Source organism: Rhincodon typus, chromosome 2 (genome assembly GCF_021869965.1).
Source record: "Rhincodon typus isolate 14 chromosome 2, sRhiTyp1.1, whole genome shotgun sequence".
NCBI lineage: Eukaryota > Metazoa > Chordata > Chondrichthyes > Orectolobiformes > Rhincodontidae > Rhincodon > Rhincodon typus.
This window is the reverse complement of record NC_063333.1, coordinates 53,214,433-53,233,176: the sequence shown is the minus strand read 5'-3', so window position 1 is coordinate 53,233,176 and position 18,744 is coordinate 53,214,433. Positions and strand designations below refer to the sequence as shown.

Here is an 18,744-nt window from a genome sequence, read left to right as displayed (position 1 = left end):
AGGCCCAAAACGTCAGCCTTCCTGCTCCTCTGATGCTGCTTGGCCTGCTGTGTTCATCCAGCTCTGCACCTTGTTATCTCATCCCATATACCTTCTTTACCAATCACCCTATCTACCTGTGTTGACACCTTCAGGGAACTATGGACTTGTACACTGACATCCTTTTGTTCCTCAGTACTCCGTAGGTACCTGCCATTCGTTGTGCATTACCTGTCCCTTATTCCCAAATGGCATGACCTCACACTTACCAGGATTAAATTCCATCTGCCACTGCTCTGCCCAACTCACCAGCTGATCAATATCAGACTATAGCCTGAGACCATCCTCCGAACTATCAATACCTCCAATTTTCAGGTCGCCTTACAACTTTCTAATTAAACCTTTGACATTCACATCCAAGTCGTTATTGTGAATAACAAACAGTAAGGATCCTAGCATCACTCCTTTTGGTACACCACTGGTCCCAGGCTTCCAGTCACATAACAACCCTCTACCATCACCCTTTGCTGCCTTTTGCAAGCCAGTTTTAGATCCAGTTTGCCAGCTTGCCTTAGATCTTATATAGGCTCTTACCTTTCGGACCAGCCTTCCATGTGGGACCTGGTCAAAGGCCTTACTGAAGTCCATGTAAACTACATCAACTGCACTACATTCATCTATATATTTAGTCACCTTTTCAAAAAACTCAATTAAATTAGTCAGATAAGACTTCCCTTTAAAAAATCCATGCTGACTATCGCTGGTCAATCCCTAGCTTTCCAAGTGTTGTTTAATCCAGTCTCTCAGAACTTTTTCCAATAATTTCCCCACCAATGACATCAGACTAACTGCTCTGTAATTACCTGGCCTATCCCTGCTGCGCTTCTTGAAAAAAAGAACAATATTAGCTATCCTCTAGTCATCTGGCCCTTCACCTTCGGTCAGCGAAATATTCAATATCTTTGCCAGGGCCCTAGCAATTTCCTCCCTTGCCTTCCATCCATAGCAACCTGGGATACATCTCAACAGGCCCTGAGGATTTAATCAACTGTATGCTCCCTAAGACATCTAATACCTCCTCTGTGTTAATCTTAACATGTTCTAGAACCTCACCATCCTGATATCCCCGGCTATAATGTTTTTGTTCTCTGTAAAAACAGGTGAAATATATTCTTTTAAGACTTCATCCACATCCATTGGCTCTATGTACAGGTTGTGCCTTTGGTCTCTAATAGGTCCCACTCTTTCCCTGGTAATCCTCTTACTTTTAATATACTTATAAAATGCCTTGGGATTTTCCTTGATTCCATCTGTCAAAGATATTTTGTGGCCCCTCTTTGTGTTCCTAATTTCCTTTTTAAGCAACCTCCAACTCCTTCTACACTTTTGAAAGGCGTCCCATGTTTTTAACGTGCTGCACCCGACGTATGCTTCCTTCTTCTTCTTTATCAAACTCCTGACATCCCTTGATATGCAGAGTTTCCTGGGCTTGCCTTTCTCTTCACTGTTCGAGGAACATGTTAGCCCTGAATTCTCGCTATACTACTTTTAAAAGACTCCCACTTTCCAATTGTAGACTTACCTGCAGGTGGCTGCTCCCAGTCTATGTTTGCCAGATCCTACCTAAAGATATTGAAATCCACCTTCTCCCAATTTAGAAATATAATTTCTACACTATCCTTATTCCTTTCCATAATGACTTTGAATGACTGAGTTATGGTCATTATACCCAAAATATTTGCCCACTGAAAATTCAACTTGTTGACTGGCTTCATTCCCTAGGATTAGGGTCTAGCACTGCCCCACCTCTCGTACTGGCACAAAAAACTCTCCTGGAATCATTTAAAAATTCCACCCCATCAAGTCCTTTTGCTCTAAAGCAATCACAGTTAATGCTTGCAAAGTTGAAATCCCCTACAACTATAATGCTGTTTCTCTTACATTTGTGTGATTTGCCTACATATCTGTTTCTCTGTCTCCCTCAGACTGTTGGGAGGCCTCAATATAATCCAAGCAAAGTAAACTCTGTTTTATTTCTAAGTTCTACCCAGATGGCCTCATTTGAAGACCCTTCTAATGCATCCTCCCTCATTACTGCAGTGATGGCTTCCTTTATCAATAATGATAATCAAAATCAAAATAATCAAAAATGGCCTTCACCTCTCTTATTTTTCTCCCTATCAGCCCTGAATCTTCTATACCGTGGAATATTGAGCTGCCAGTGCTGTCCTTCCTTCAACTATATCTCAGTGATTGCAACAAGATCATATTCCCATGTGCTGATCAATGCTCTCAGTTCATCCACCTCACCAGCATTAAAGTAGACAATTTAGCTTTCCAGGCCACCAATATTCCTTATCCTGTCCCTGTCTTCTCCGCCTATTGGACCATCCTAGCATGCCTCCTGTATATGACAGGACCTTGCTTTTGACTTTATGTCTAGTCTGTGCCCCATCCCCCTGCCAAATCAAAGAGATAATTACAATCAATAAGTAGTGTCATCCAGAAAACAACTATAATCATAGACTTCTATACTGTGCAAAATATAACAGCTGAATGTAGAAAAAAAAAAGTCTGGTACCAGGTCTAAAATATTAATCAACTGAATACATCTATCATAACAGTTGGCTACCCACAGCCCAATTAGCACACCTTATCAAGAGTCTGTTCCAAGCTTTCACAGTAACCCCTAATCATGTTGAAAGTGAAACCTAATATTATAATCAACAAATAGTACAAACAAAGAGCTGTGAGCAAGAGTTAGCTAAATATTGTCTAGATTCAGTGGATGCCTTTTAGTATTTTCAGACTAATAAGCACCATTTAGTGATATATTTTTTCAGCTATAAGTCAACAACTGATCTAAGACATGGTTTATAGGATGTCCAAAGGCAATGCTAATGGGTGGCACGGTGGCTCAGTGGCTAGCACTGCTGCCTCAGTGCTAGGAATCTTGGGCTCAATTCCACCCTGTCTGTGGAGTTTGCATATTCTCCCCTTATTTGCGTGGTTTCCTCTGGGTGCTCCGGTTTCCTTCCACAATCCAAAGATGTGCAGGCAAGGTGAATTAGCCATGGGGAATGCAGGGTTACAGGGATAAGGTGGGGGTTAGGTCTGGGTGGCATGCTTTCCAGATGGTCAGTGTGGACTTGATGGGCCGAATGGCCTGTTTCCACTCTGTAGGGATTCTCTGATTCTATGGTAGTACAGAAGGGAGAGAAAAAGGTATAGATATGTGTTATTTGTAGGTATGAATAACAGAAAATAGGTGATCACTGAAGAAATCAAAACCGCTAATCATGACACTTTGCTAACAGAGGAGCTGGGGGTAGAGAGGAAAGGCTGTGTGATCAAAATGGAGGACAGTGTTTATGGACTGAAATATTTGAACTCTACGTTTAGCCCTGGAAAGTGCCCAAGTATAAAATAAGGTTCTGTTCCTCCAACTTGCATTGGGCTTTGGTGGAGCACTGCAACAGGCCGAGGACAGAAACCTTAGGATGACAGCAAGTTGGTGTCTTGAAATAGTGAGTAACTGGAAGGTTGGGTTCATTCTTATGCTTATAGACAGAGTGGCAATGTTTTGCAAAGAGGCCACCCAATCTGCATTTTGTCTCACCAACATTGAGGAGACTATATTGTGAACAATGGAAGCAGTAAAAGAGATTGAAAAAAAAGCACAATTAATTGGCTGCTTCACCTAGAAGGTGTGTTTGAGGCCCTCAACAATGAGGAGGAAGGAGATAGAAGGACAAGGGTTACACTTTTTTATGACAGCTTGGGAAGGTGCAATAGGACAGGAGAGGGGCATTGGTAAAGAGGTGTTAGGAGTGATGGAGGAGTGTGGCAGGGTGTCGCAGTTGGAATGGTCCCTGTGGAATGCAGATAAGGAAGGCAACAGAAGATGCGTATGATCATGGTATTCTGCTGGATGTGACAGAAATAGGGAATGATGGCATAAATCCTTTGAATGTAGAGGCTGATAGGGTGGAAATGGAGTACAAGGAGAACGCTTTGTTGTTGTGGGAGGGAGGGGAAGGGGTTGAGGGCAAAAATATGGGACGTGGGTCAGACACTGATGAAGGCTCTGTCAACCATGGTAGTGGGGAAACCTCGGTTGAAGGAAAAGGAAGACATGTTGGAAGCACACCTGTGGAAGGTGGCGTCATTGAAACAGATGAGACAAAGACAGAGAAATTGGGAGAATGGAATAGAGTCCTTACAGGAAGAAGAGTGTGCAGAAATGTAGTTAAGGTTATATGCAAGTCAATAGATTAATAATGGAAACTAGTGCACAGCCTATATCCGGAAAAAGAAACATAAAAATTAAGGAAGGCTCAACAGTGAATCCTGGAAATCAGGAACCTACAGATCATTAAGGACTTGGTTAAAAAATATGATTTGATGCTTTGATGAGCAATTTACACACCTGTAGCAACTATCAACTTCTCCTGTAACCAACTGGAAGACTTGCAAGGATAGCAAGGCCATTGCACAATTCTTACTGCACGAGTAGTGGCAACGCTTAAGTGGCAAATGACAGCTGCACCCAAACCTGAGGCCAATTTACAAACAATCCTAGACCAGAATCAGCAGCAATTGTTGATCTTTTATCTTTTACAGGAGTTATTCTCATGAGATTTTTAAAAAGCCTTGTGTTTTGATTCATTCCCTTCCTGGAATATTTATTTAATAATTTTAAAGGATTCAAATTTCTATTTACCATTTGTTCTCTTTCTTACATAAGATTTCTTTCACTTTTATCTATTTATACCAGTCATTTTCTTTTCTCTCAAATCCATAATCTTTCCACTTTATATCCCTTGGAAATTTTTCCAGTCTATGAAATTTGAGCTGGGAAAAGTAAGCTGGTTATTTTATTCATTCACAGGATGCGGACATCAGTGGCTGGCTTGGCATTTATTGTCCATCCCTGGTTGTCCTTGACGGGGTGGTGGTGAGCTACTTTCTTGAACTGCCACAGTCTATTCCATAAGGTTTCAATAATAATTTCCTGAATATCAAGTTGTTTCTGTTCAACAAGCTCCTTCTTGGTCTTTGAGAAGAGTTTAGATTTCAGGTAAAAAAAAATCTTTACCCTCCTGGGGAACTTACATAAACATTGGGCAAACTTTTAATTGCTAAGAGGTGGCAGACTTGGATGTGGAAGGGGTTAAATCCATGAAAAGTAATGCCAGGTTGGGAACACGATTACATGAAAGCTCTATATATCTTGTAGATGTTGCTGGATTCGCTGGATTAGTCAAAAAGAAGTTAAATTAGAAAGAAATAAGAAGGATGAAAACATATTAAAATTGGCAATGGTCTCATGATTAGGAAGAGGTCACATGTTTAAAGTGTTTGTGCTAAACTGAAGGAACATACATCATAGAGGTCTACAGCACAGAAAAATGCTCTTTGGGCCATCCTGGCCATGCCAGTCAAAACAACCACAGAGCTACTCTAACCCTATTTTCCAGCACTTGGCCCATCACCTTGTACGCCTGGGCATCGCAAACGCACATCTAAATATTTCTTAAGCATTATGAAGGTTTCTGCCTCTACCAGATTCTCACCACACTCTGGATGAAAAAGATTTTCCTCACATCCCTTAAATCTCCTGCCCCTAAAAGTGATGCTGCTGCCGCACCCTCCCCCTGTCAGTCATTTATCCTTCCACTAAGAGAAGGAGTTCCTTCCTGTCAACCCTAGCTATGCCCCTCATAATTTTAATTTGTTTCAATCATGACTCTCTCTTATGTACAAGATGGCAGCAGAGTTGCAGCACTGTGTTCGAGCTCCTGGTTCAGGGCTCGTTCACCTCCATCTGTTTTTTTTTTCTTTTTCTTTAAAAGCATCTGCGATGTCGTCAGCAGGGCGAGAGCAGACCTGGCCTGCTGTGTACGTGCGGCAGCAACAAGAGAGCATGATACCTGCAGCACGGATGAGAAAGCGAGCCCTGCTATTCAAGATGGCAACACCAGCACAGTAGGCCCATCACTCCAGGCCATCCATATCCTTTTCTCTCTCCTTCGCAATTTTTTTTCCTTTTTCTTCTTTTCTTGATGGTCCTAACATTACAGGCAGGCCGGAGCAGTGTCGGCAGAGACTGGAGTGGGGACTCCTGACTTCATGGGCCCAATGTGTGGACTTCTGGAATTGGTGGCGAGGTGTGACTGCAGCAATGGAGGAGTGGGGCCTCCTGGTTGTGGTAGGCCAGGAGCGGGGACCTTGTAGAGAACTTGCTTAAGTCCTGGAGCCATGTTGGGGATCCCAGCTGATGAAGAAGAACTCTACACAAATGCTTTCTTTTCATTCATTTGTACCTCAAAATGGTGCTGGATTGTGGCGACAGGACTCTTTTCACTGTATCTCCTTAGAAATATGTCACAATAAATCATTCATTTATTTAGCCTCCTCTGTTACAAGGAGAACAAACACAGTCTGTCCAATTTCTCTTCAATAACTAAAACTCTCCAGCCCAGGCAACAACCTGGTAAATCCCCTTTGCACCCTCTCCACTGCATTCATATTCTTCCTATAATGTGGATTCCAGAACTACACACAATACTCCAGCATTGGCCTAACCAACATTTTTGCTCCTGTGATGCTGCTTGGCCTGCTGTGTTCATCCAGCTCTGCACCTTGTTGTCTCGGATTCTCCAGCATCTGCAGTTCCTACTATCTCTGATTCAACATTTTACACAGTTCCACCATAACCTCCCTGCTCTTAAACTTTATGCCTCAGCTAATAGAGGCAGGTATTCCATATATCTTCTTAACTAATTTATCTACATGTCCCATTACCTTCAAGGATCGGAGGACATGCACACTAAAGTCCCACTGTTCCTCGGTGCTCCCTGGACAACTACTAATCATTATGTACTCCCTTGCCTTGTTTTTCCTTCTCAAGTGCATCACCTTACACTTCTCTGGCTTCAATTCCATTTGCCACTGATCAGCCTATCTGACCACCCTGTCTATATATCCTCCTGTAGTCTAATGCTATCCTCCTCACTATTAACAATCCTACCAATTTTTGTATTGTTTACAAACTTACTGATCAACCTTCCTATGTTCAAGTCTAAACAATTTATTTACACCACGAACAGCAAGGACCTAACACTGATTTATGTGGAACCCCATTGGCCACAGGTTTCCAGTTACAAAAACAATACTCAACCATCACCTCTGCTTCCTGCCACTCGGCCAATTCTGGATCTAGTTTGCCAAATTTCCCTGGATCCCATGGGCTCTTAAGTTTGCTGTCAGCAGCCACTGCAGGACCTTATCAAAAGCCTTGCTGAAGTGCAAGTAGACTGTGTTGAATGCATCTACACAATTGGTTACCTCTTTGGAAAATTCGATCAAGCTGGTCAGACGTGACCTTCCCTTTACGAAACCATGCTGACTATTATTGATTAATCCTGACCTCTCCAGGTACAGATTAGTTCTGTCCCACAGAACTGCTTTCAATAGTTTCCCCACTACTGAGGTTAGGCTGATTGGATTGTCGTTTCCTGGCTTATCCCTTGCTCCCTTCTTGGATAACAGCACTAAATTGGCTGTCCTCCGGTCCTCCAGCACCTCTCCTATGGCCAGGGAGGAAATGAAAATTATTACCAATGCCCTGGCTATTTTCTCCTTTGCTTCACTCAAATGCCTGCGATATATTTCATCCAACCCAGAAGATCTATCTATGTTTAAGTCTGCCATACCACTAAGAACCGCCCCTCTTTTATGCTAATTTCTCACCCTATTTGTAAATCCACATCATCCCTCCATTAGTAAGCATTAACACAAGGTATTTATTTACCATAAGACCACAAGACATAGGAGCAGAAATTAGGCCATTCGGCCTATCGAGTCTGCTCTGCCATTCAATCATGGCTGATAAGTTCCTCAACCCCATTCTCATGCTTTCTCCCCATAACCCTTGATCCCCTTGATAATCAAGAACCTATCTATTTCAGTCTTAAATGTACTCAATGATCTTGCCTCCACAGCCTTCTGTGGCAGTGAATTCCATAGATTCACCACACTCTGGCTGAAGAAGTTTCTCCTTATCTTCGTTCTAAAAGGTCTTCCCTTTACTCTAAGGCTGTGCCCTCAGGTCCTAGTCTCTCCTACCAATGGAAGCATCTTCCCATCATCCATTTTGTCCAGGTCATTCAGTATTCTGAAAGTTTCAATTAGATCCCCCCTCATTCTTCTAAACTCCAATGAGTAGAGTCCCAGAGTCCTCAAATGTTCTTCATATGTTAAGCTTTCCATTCCTGGGACCATTCTCGTGAACCCCTTCTGAACCCGCTCCAGGGCCAGTACATCCTTCCTGAGATATGGGGCCCAAAACTGCACACAATACTCCAAATGTGGCTTGACCAGGACCTTATAAAGCCGCAGGTGTACATCCCTGCCTCCGTCCTCTTGCTCTCTGTGGTTCTTAATGGAGCTATTCATTGTCTAGTTATCTTTTTATCCTTAATGTACTTGTAAAATAACTTAGAGTTTGCATTCATTTTACCTGCCATTATTCTTTTGTGCCCCTCTTTTTCTGCGTGTTTACATCAAGCATTGAATTCAATAGGAATGGGCTGAATAACTCTGGAAAAGCTGAAGATTTGTTTAAAACAAATACGGTAAATCAGATTGATAATATGGACTATTCATTAGCTGAATTTGAAACTGTATGAAATTGTGCTATGTAAATATCATACGGTTGATTAGATGACATAAAAGTGGTAAACAGCAAGCACGAGCTAAAGTTTTATGTCAAAGTTCATTAAGGGCAAGAGATAAGCATCTTTGCAAAAAAAAGACACTAACAGGTCTTAATGAGTTAATTGATAAGCCAACATGGGAAACATGACACATTTGTGATGTTTGTCAGTGGTCCAATTGATCATTTTCTGGCAACTGGCTAGCATTAAAAGATCTGATTGCATAGCTTCATTATGTGGAAAATGTATAAAGCAGCCTGCCTCACAAAAGAAAATTTAGTTACTTTTGGGAGGTTGTCTGATCAATAGCTAGAGGTTGAGATGGAGTAGTCTGATCATCTGTTCTGGTCTGATCTGATCTTTGGAGAAGTCCACATGAAAGGGTTTCACTTGTAATTGTAGGCATTACATGAGTAAGATTATTGTAATACTTATTGTGGTTATCTTTGTCTTAATTAAGAGCATTGGGTATATTGCATTCTTGCAAATGTCTTGGGTTATTGATAACCAGAGTAAACCTGACAGGTCAGGGAAATTGGCAATAAAGGCCCACAATGTTGAATTGGAAACCAACTGACACAAAATCATTAATGAGAAACTCAACCAAATATGGATCAGTGATTTACTTCTATTTTTTAAAACTGCTGTTCTGTACTCACTGCTCATGATGCAGTCTTCTCTATACAGGAGGCCAAAAGCATTTAGGGTGTTCACTGCACTGAAACCCTCTATTCAAGCCTGACTCTGAGCTTCTGGTCATTTTAATTCTATATTCCACTCTGTCCTCAATCTCCTATGCTGTTCTTATGAACCTCAATCGAAACCTGGGCAATAGAACCTTATCCGTAGATTAAGCACTTTACAACATTTCAAACACAACATCAAGTTTGGCATTTCAGATCAAAAAGCACTGCTCCCATTTTTTTCAGACAGCAGCTGATGATAAGAAGCCTGTTGGTCATTCAATCGTTTCTATTTTCTACCCTAGCACAGACCCTCCTTTTCCTCCCTCCTCTTTTTCTGCATTTGTACTTGCTTAAAATCTGGCACATCTACAACTTTTATTTACTTTTGGTGAAAGCCTTGAAATGATAACAATGATTATCTCTTCACAGAGGTTGCCTGGACTGCTGAGTGCTTCTATTATTTTCTGTTTGTATTTCCAATTTTCAGCACTTACAGTATTTTGCTTTTGCATTAAAGAATATAACTATAATCTGATAACAGAATTCTAATATCAGAATATAATCTAACAACAGAATAACACTAAGTTGCAACAGTAATGTTGACAAAAGCTGCTTGAACGAACTGAGAAAGTTTTAATAGGTATGAGCTACATGTTGGGGCAATAGTAATTTAAACAGCAAAACAAAGGCTAATTTTTTCAACATGCAAGAGATCAACAAATGTACTGATATTGATCAGAAAAAAAGTGCAAAAGCTCTTTGCACCACTCAGTTTCCTTCAAGTGGACTGCTTTTTTTCGGTATAGAGGATGACTGGCAAAAGAGATCATACCTAAGTCATAGATACGCATGGTTTGGCAACTTTCGGATTTTCATTCTCTAGTAATCCAATAATTTAGCCGTAAATTTACAATACATATTTTAATTAAAAATTATCTAGACCTTGGACCAAGGTACGAAAATAAGCATCCAAATTACAGCAAAACAAATACATCATAATTTACGTGTACAGAAAGTAATTATTAAAGCTATTAGAGTACGAGTTATTTGTATCAAAACAGACAAAGAAATAGTAGGAACTGCAGATGCTGGAGAATCTGAGATAACAAGGTGTAGAGCTGGATGAACACAGCAGGCCAGGCAGCATCAGAGGAGCAGGAAGAACGTCAGCCTTCCTGCTCCTCTGATGCTACCTAGACAAAGAAATAGCTCAGTTTCATGATTGTTTTAGATTATTTTGGCGATATAATGGCACATTGTAGTCTCCATCAGTGCTGTAAACTTTTATAAATTTAGAAGAAATCACTAGAACTGTGGTGCATAGATTACAACAGGACTTAAAGTTAATCGAGCCTTATGGACTAATTATGTAATGCATACCTTTAAGTGTTTTTAACAGATGTGAATTTATAGGTTTGCTATCTTGTCAATTTACTTTACCATAATAAGATGGTTATTCACTAGGTTAGTTTCAATGCTATTAACACTTCAATTAGTTGTGAAAACATTTAGATAAATTAGCATCCTTCCATTTCAATGGTTACCAGAAACACCTGAAAAAAAACCAAATCATGACTGCTTCTGCAATGAGTGCTGAGATGGGTGACCCCATTGGTGAGCCATTGATCTGTTTGTATACTTGACCATTAAAGACAAAATGTGTGGTGGGGCACGGGTCTAGTAGTTTGAGTATGTTGTCATTGCTGGTGGAGCTGCTGGTCTATGTTCCTGTTTCCTCCAGTAATGTGGCCAGCGTTTCTTTGGCTAGCAGGATGTTGATTGATGTGAATAAAGCAGTGGCGTCAAAGGATACCCTAATCTTGTCATTGCCGATTTTTACGTTCTTGAGGGTATTGAGGAATTCTTGGGTTGAGTGGATGGAATGGGGTGATCCGTTGACTGGGTGTTTCAGTCTCTGTTGTAGGTTCTTGGCCAGTTTGTGTGAAGTTTTAATGGTCTCACCCACAACCCGAACTACAAATCTTTGCTAAAACTTGAAATGGCATGAATGTTATTTGCCACTTATCAGCCCAAGCCCGAACATTGTTTAAGTCTTTCTGCAACTGAACATATACTGCTTCAGCATCTGAGGAGTTACGAATCACACTGAATATTCTACAATCATCAGCAGCCATCCTCATTTCTGATCTTATGACAGAGCGAAGGGCATTGATGAAGCAGCTGAAGAGGGTGGGCCTAGGATACTATCCTGAGGAATCACTGTTGCAATGTCCTGGAGCTCAGATGACTGACCTCCACCAACCACAATCATTTTCCTTTGGGCCAGATGTGCTTCTAACCAGCATTGGAGACAAGTTAGATTTTATTTTGGAATACCTCAATCATCAATTCTCAGCTACAATTCTAAGACTAGTGAGTGTCTCTCATTATTTTTACACTTTTAGAAGTGCAAGCTTAACCACAAACATACAGAGGAAATTTCCTCGACAAAATAGGAACTAAAACCTTGATTCATGAGACCAATCCCAAATGATTTGAAAAGAAACTAGGGATTCCATCTGTTAAATTTTACAAAAGGATCATCAACTGCTGCTGAGGAGAAAGGTTTCCATTCACATGAAAGTATGATTGATACAGACCATATCCAAAGGAATTGGATTGAAGGGATTAATTTTTCATCTGTTTATATTCATCTCTTTCAAGTGTTCAATCAAGAATATTGATGAGTGTAGGTCAACAGTATTAAAATACAAATGGTATGTTATCCTAGGGTAATGATATAATCTCGCAAAGACCTGAGAGAATCCCCTAAAATGAACAAACAACTAATTATATATTTAATTAACATGAAAATGAGCCTAAAAAGCTTCATGATCTTACCCTTTGTTTGGCATTTGCTTAAAATGTGAAAACTCCACCTTTTGATGAGAGTGATTATTGAAAGGACTTACCATATCTTTTCGTCCACCCATTGATTTGCTGTGAGACCGTGAACGAGAGATTGTATTAAAGAATGAATCTTTTTTTGCAGTAGAAAAGGGAGGCGATGCTGTGTTATCTTTTGCAGTAGGCAAACTTTCAGTACTTGGCGAGGAACTAACATGAGTGGCACCATGACCTACAACAAATTGTTTAAAGGAACAAACATTACCAGAGATTTCATGATGTGTGCTTCAAAGGTCTTTTTGTCCAGTTCTGCATTAGTACAATACTGTGAAATTTATTCACGTTATTTCCCAGACTGTTTACAATGATGATGGAAAACATGCCATAAATATATTTTATACATATATCTGAATGATTCGTAACAGTGAATATTCCAAGGTATGGACTCACCATTTCATAATTTCCAAATGAAATGTGCATTTTAATTCCATTACAGTTCAAATTATGGAACATAGTTCTTTTAACTACTAGCTATTGACTTCACCAGTTTTCTCATTATTAAAATATGGAAGTGGCATTTGATAGGTTTACAGTAAGGTTCAATGTACAAAGTAGGTAAGATTTCATTTCTACAATCTAGACTTCTTACATAAATTGTCCATATGCGTTGGTACGTGAAAATGACTGATTTGGAATTGCTGACACAGCATCATGTGCCATTCTATAATCAGTCATTAGTGTATAAAATAACACAAGGATTTAGTACATGCTGTAATAAAATCAGGTATTACATTTAAAAAGCAACTGCTTACTGAGTGGCCTGAAGCATAGGATACATTTTAAAAAAAGAGTGACAGTACTCTTTTTAAGTTACCTAAACAGCAGTTCCAAAAAGTAGCCAAACATTTGCAACGGGTTGTCTGAGATTACCCTACAATTAGTTGAAACAACAGTTAAGGGTCCATCTCTCAAATTCCTCACAGACATTCAGACATAATTTTTTCATTTAGGTGCAGCCTGACTTGTTAAACTCTATCCCTTTGGGCAATGGATCCCAGCTGAGGAGAGTGCTTCACCAACCATTTTATCTAAACAGCATAAATAATGGACCTGGAATTAGGATTCCCCAGCTTGCTATGACCATATTCTGGTCCTTTTGAGAGTGGACGTCATGTAATCACAAGTTCTGTGAAAAAGAATTTGGTTTCCACAGCCAGACACACCATAAATGGCTAACAGTATTTCTCCGAAGCTTTTTGACAAGCATTTGCCGTGGCTGAATCTGACCAAACACCACAGAGCAGCATCTTCAATTTAAACTGAAAGCTGCTGACATCGGAGGAAAAAATGGAGTTCATGTATAACGATCTCAAATCGTGTTTGCACAAAATCAAGATTAAAAATCAAGCACGGCCCATAAACTTCCAACTGCTTAACCAACAGGGTCTGCTCATGACTGATGTTCTTATGGACACAAATTAACCTTTCTTTTTGCACATGTCTCTTGGATGTGAGTGTGATGTGAAATAAGAAAAATATTATTTTTATCAGTTGGGTGTTGAGGACAAGAAACACTATTCCTTTTCTTCTAAAACATACAAGAAAACCTGTGTATTCTTTTAACAGTCACAGCACTTGAAAAGTTAAATATTCATTAAATAGCTTGTATATTAATATATGTATCTATTAATATGCGCAACTGAACTACACTGAGATTTGGTCTGACAATCTTAAATTATTTATCACTGGGAGTATTTAGCAAGTGCTGTCCAATTACATTTAATGTCAGATACAGTGTTTTGAGTTTTGCAAGCATAGGCTGGTTAGGTACTATCAGTACTTTGCCTGGTGCGAACAACATGGGCATGTGCTCTTGGCAGATAGCAAGGATATGCAAACATATTATACCTATTTGAACTTAAAGTATGTTACAGCCATTCTCTGGTTCATTCCTCAAAGCAATACATTGACCAAAGGCAACCTTTCTGGTTTAAATTTAAACAGTCTCAGCAATTAGCTGTCGGTCATCATCTAACTAGTGCATGGTCTATGAAACACCTCTACCACAGTCCACTTCCTAACCAATAAACACTTTTCTCCAAATTCAAAACATTGTTTCCCTTTATATTGGTATTTCTTGCGAATATTTTGATGAGTGTAAGACAAAAATGTGTCACAAAATATATTTTTCATCAGCTCAAATACTGTACGATCAAATGTTGATATGTTCAAACATAATATGTTCGAACACAATGTCTCTTACAGTGTTGCTCAAAATGAACATCAATATGGATATGCTGTATGATTATTCAGTCTAAAATTTATAATGCTACTGAAAAAAAACTTTACAGTCAAGGAAGGGTCACTGGATCCGAAACGTTAACTCTGTTTTCTCCTTCACAGATGCTACCAGACCTCACGAGCTTTTCCAGCAACTTTTTTTTCGTTCCTACTTTACAGTCAAACTTCGTTCATGTTCTAAATTCTAGGATTCAACAGCTGGTAAACTTGGTTTATTTAAATGTGAAGAATGGGACACACTGAACTAAATGGACACAAGAGATTCCTTGTAATTTTTCTAGCACTTGTATTTTGTCAATGTGCATATTTCGTTCTGAATAAATAGCCAGTAGAATTTAGAAAATGTGCATTTAGTACTTCCTAATTTATACAACCAAGTAGAAAATAGTTCTTATAATGCTGAAATTTTCCAACATTCAAATTGTTGTGCTAACAAGTGGAATGCTGATTTATCCATAATGAAGTAATTATGTGATAAACTTATTAGGACACTGGAAGCAAACTTTTATTTAATTTAAATAATAAAGGCACATTGGGGTAAAAAAAATCTTAACCACTTACTTTATAGAATCATTGAATTCCTACAGTGTGGAAGCAAGCCATTCGGACCATCAAGTCCAGACTAACCCTCCAAACAGCATCCCACACAGACCCACTTCCGTAACTCTGTAACCCTGTATTTCCCATGGCTAATCCACCTAGCCTGCACATCCCTGGACACTATGGGGAATTAAGCATGGCCGATCCACCTAACCCGTACATCTTTGGACTGTGGGAAGAAACTGGAGCACCCGGAGGAAACCCACGCAGACACAGGGAAATGTGTAAAAACTCCACACAGTTACCTGAGGTTGGAATTGAATCTGGGTCCCTGGCGCTGTGAGGCAGCAGTGCTAAACAGTGACCCACCATGCTGTGCCCTTATTTCTAAACTGCAGTTTTTCCTTCATTTCTAATCAAAGCAACTAAGTCAAACTCCACTGCCTACATGCTGGTCCGAAGCTAGGGACACCCAGATCCCACAATCCAGTCTCCATCACCTCTCCTGATTTACGGCATCCGCAGTTCTTTCGGTTTTTATGTTCCACCACCTCTCACAGTTTGCCACAGGGCTTGTGGCTTCCTCCAAGAAGATGCCTTGTGGGGACTTCTTTTAATATGGGAATGCTGCTGCACATCAACAGTCACACGGTCCTTGACAGAAGGGAGATCCAGTTCAGTGGCAAGGCGACCTTGATGATTGGGGATCTCCCTACTACTGCTGCCTTCATCCACCAGCATAGCCATTGACATCACATGAGTATCTTCTGCTTGAGTTGCATTAGGATTTGTTTTGGATTGCACTTTTTCTGGTTCCTTCTTTCTGACCTTACTGTCATGGGTGACCCTGACAGTGATAGAGAACTCTTGACGGTATTGCTCTCAGGATCAATGGAACCCTCAAGCCCCTTGACTACAGCAAGGCAGCAAACCATGACAAGGTGTCAGCAATGGTCCTCTCTGATGATAATATGACAGAATCCTATGACACCAAGATAGTTTCAAGCAGGGATGAGTCATCGCCCACATCCTTTTCTACAACTTCATCGTCACCATTCTTCATCCTGTCAAGAACAAGTTTCCCAGTAGTGTGGACATTATTTAAACGACGGTAATTTTTCAACCTCAATCGGCTGAAATCCATAAAGAAAATGACACCGATCTCGCTTGTGGAACTTCAGTATGTGGACGACAAAGTCATCTCTGCTCTCTCGGAAGAGAATCTTCAAGTCTCACTTAATGCCTCTGTGGAAGAGCTGGTCTCAACCTCAACATCCAGAAGACTTAAACCCTTTACCAACCTGTCCCAGGTCAAGTCGAGTCCATCGCTCCCACTAAGGTCAACAGAGAAATCCTCTCAAACATGGCACATTTTCATTATCTGGGAAGCTACCTCTCATCTAAGACTGACAGCAATGTGGAGATTCAGCAGCACATCCAATCTGCAAGCGCCACCTTTGGATCCCGAAGGATGAGAATCTTCGACGACTCTGACATCTGTGCTGATACCAAGATCCTTGTGCATGAGGCAGTCATCCTTGCGAATCTTCTATATAACTCTGAAACTTGGACTAATTATAAATGCCATCTCAAGACCCTAAAGAAGTACCAACAGTGCTGTTTGAGACGGATTCTCCACATCAGATGGGAGGGCAGGCAAACTAACATCCGCGTCCCTGAAGCAGTTAACAAGTACCAGCGTTAAGGCTATGATCATCTGAGACCAACTCTGCTGAGCTGGCCATGTGTTTAGAATGCTTGAGTTCTGGCTGCTAAAGCAAATCTTTTCTGTTTAGTTCAAGGAAGGCACTTGGACAAGTGGAGGATAAAGGATATATTTCAAAGACGTCTTGAAGGCTTCTCTCAGGAAATACAACATAGACCCTCATTCAGAAGAAATCAACTTGGATGAAACTCCCATATGAAGGAACACAATTCTTTAAAAGCACTCAGTGGTAACAGGAAGTACAGAAAAGGAACCAGAGAAAAAATGCCAATGATCTCAAGACCAACGACCAATTTCACCTCTCAGAAAAGCCTGCCAAACGTGTGGTCGGAGATGCAGCTCTAGGATCGGGCTCATCAGCCACTCAAGGACCCACAGAACCCATGACCAGTGACATGGAATTTCCTGAATGGACAATTATATTCGGTAACGAGTAATTGCTAACGTCCATGAATTATTCCATACATTTGAAAAATACTTTTCACATTACAGTATGTACAAGCAGAGCACTTGTTGCAGGCAATAAGAAATGTTGAACTTAAGAAGATGTTTTGTTTTAAACAGTCTCCTTTAATTCCAGATAAAATGGGAGTAGTTTGAAGAGGGGTATGTGATCTCCTGTGAAATCAACTCAGAAACAAGTATGTGTAACATGGCTGCTGAGAGGACAGGGCGTCCAGGCTAAAACTTAACTAATAAGCAGAATGCTGCTGAAGATGAATTTTTATTTTGAAGAATCAAGGATTGTGAAGAGTTAAATACCAAGGAATCTTGGGAGGACATCTCAATGTTGAAAGTTCGTTCAATTATGCTCAGGAAGTTGCGTGAAAAGACATTGCCTAAAAGGACAATGGAAGATTCAGCCAAGTATGAAACATATGATCGAGGAGGAGGAGGAGGCCATTCAGTCCCTCTGTCATTCAATAAAATCAAAGCTGATCTGACTGTAATACCAAATCTGTATTACCACCTATCCTCGCTACCTTTTCTTAACAAGAATCTATCTTTGGCTCAAAGGTATTCTGCTTCCACCATTTTTCAGACAGTAAGTTCAAAACACTTTTGACGATCGCCCAGTCTGGAGGGATGGTCTTATGAGCAACAGCTAACCAGGTCTGGACTCTACTCACTGGAGGTTAGAAGAATGAGAAGTGATCTTATTGAAACACATAGGATTCTTAAGAGTCTTGATCGGGTAAATATTGAGAGGATGTGAACCTGATGGGACAGAGTGCACAGTCTCAGAGTAAAGGGGTACCAATTGAAGACTGGGATATGAAAGAATTTATTCTCTCAAAAGGATGAATGTCTTTGGGACTCCTTGCCACAGAGAACAGTGGAGGCAGAGTTCTTGTGAATATTTATGGCTGAGATAAATAGCTTCTTGATCATTAGGGGAAAAGAATGGTTATTGAGAAAATGCAGGAAAGTGGATGTGAGGAATGTTGTTGGACTGGTCATGATCCCATTGAATGGCAGAACAGGCTCGAAGGGCCAAATGGCCTACTCCTGTTCCAAGTTCTTATGGTCTTAAATCAATAAGCAAAAAAAACAGTTGCCTCATGTCTGTTTTAAATGGGCACCTTGTTATTTTTAAACAGTGACTCCTAAGTCTAGAGTGTAAGAGGAAACATCCTCTTCACATCTACGGTGTCAAAACTCCTCAGGATCTTCCCACGCCACTTTAACACACCACTTTGTTCCTTGGCCAACATTTCTATCTCAGGCTTGCTGCAGTGCTCCAGTGAAGCTCAGCACAAACTGGAAGAACAACACCTCATTTTCTGCTTCAGGACCCTGCAGCCTTCTGGATTCAATATCGAGTTCAATAACTTTAGGGCTTGAACTCTCCCATGCCCTCACCCCAACCCCCCACACCAGACCTTATTATCACATATAGTAGGAACTGCAGATGCTGGAGAATCCGAGACAACAAGGTGCAGGG

The 18,744-nt window shown here is 40.5% G+C and overlaps 1 protein-coding gene across 1 annotated transcript in view; it reads right to left on the bottom strand.

The window, feature by feature from the left end:
* tbc1d5 (TBC1 domain family, member 5) overlaps positions 1–18,744 on the bottom strand; it is a 203,910-nt gene that overhangs the window by 57,694 nt on the left and 127,472 nt on the right. The window contains exon 15 of the mRNA XM_048608053.1: positions 12,298–12,464. Coding sequence (XP_048464010.1) covers positions 12,298–12,464 — 167 coding nt within the window. The remainder of the gene's footprint in view (positions 1–12,297; positions 12,465–18,744) is intronic.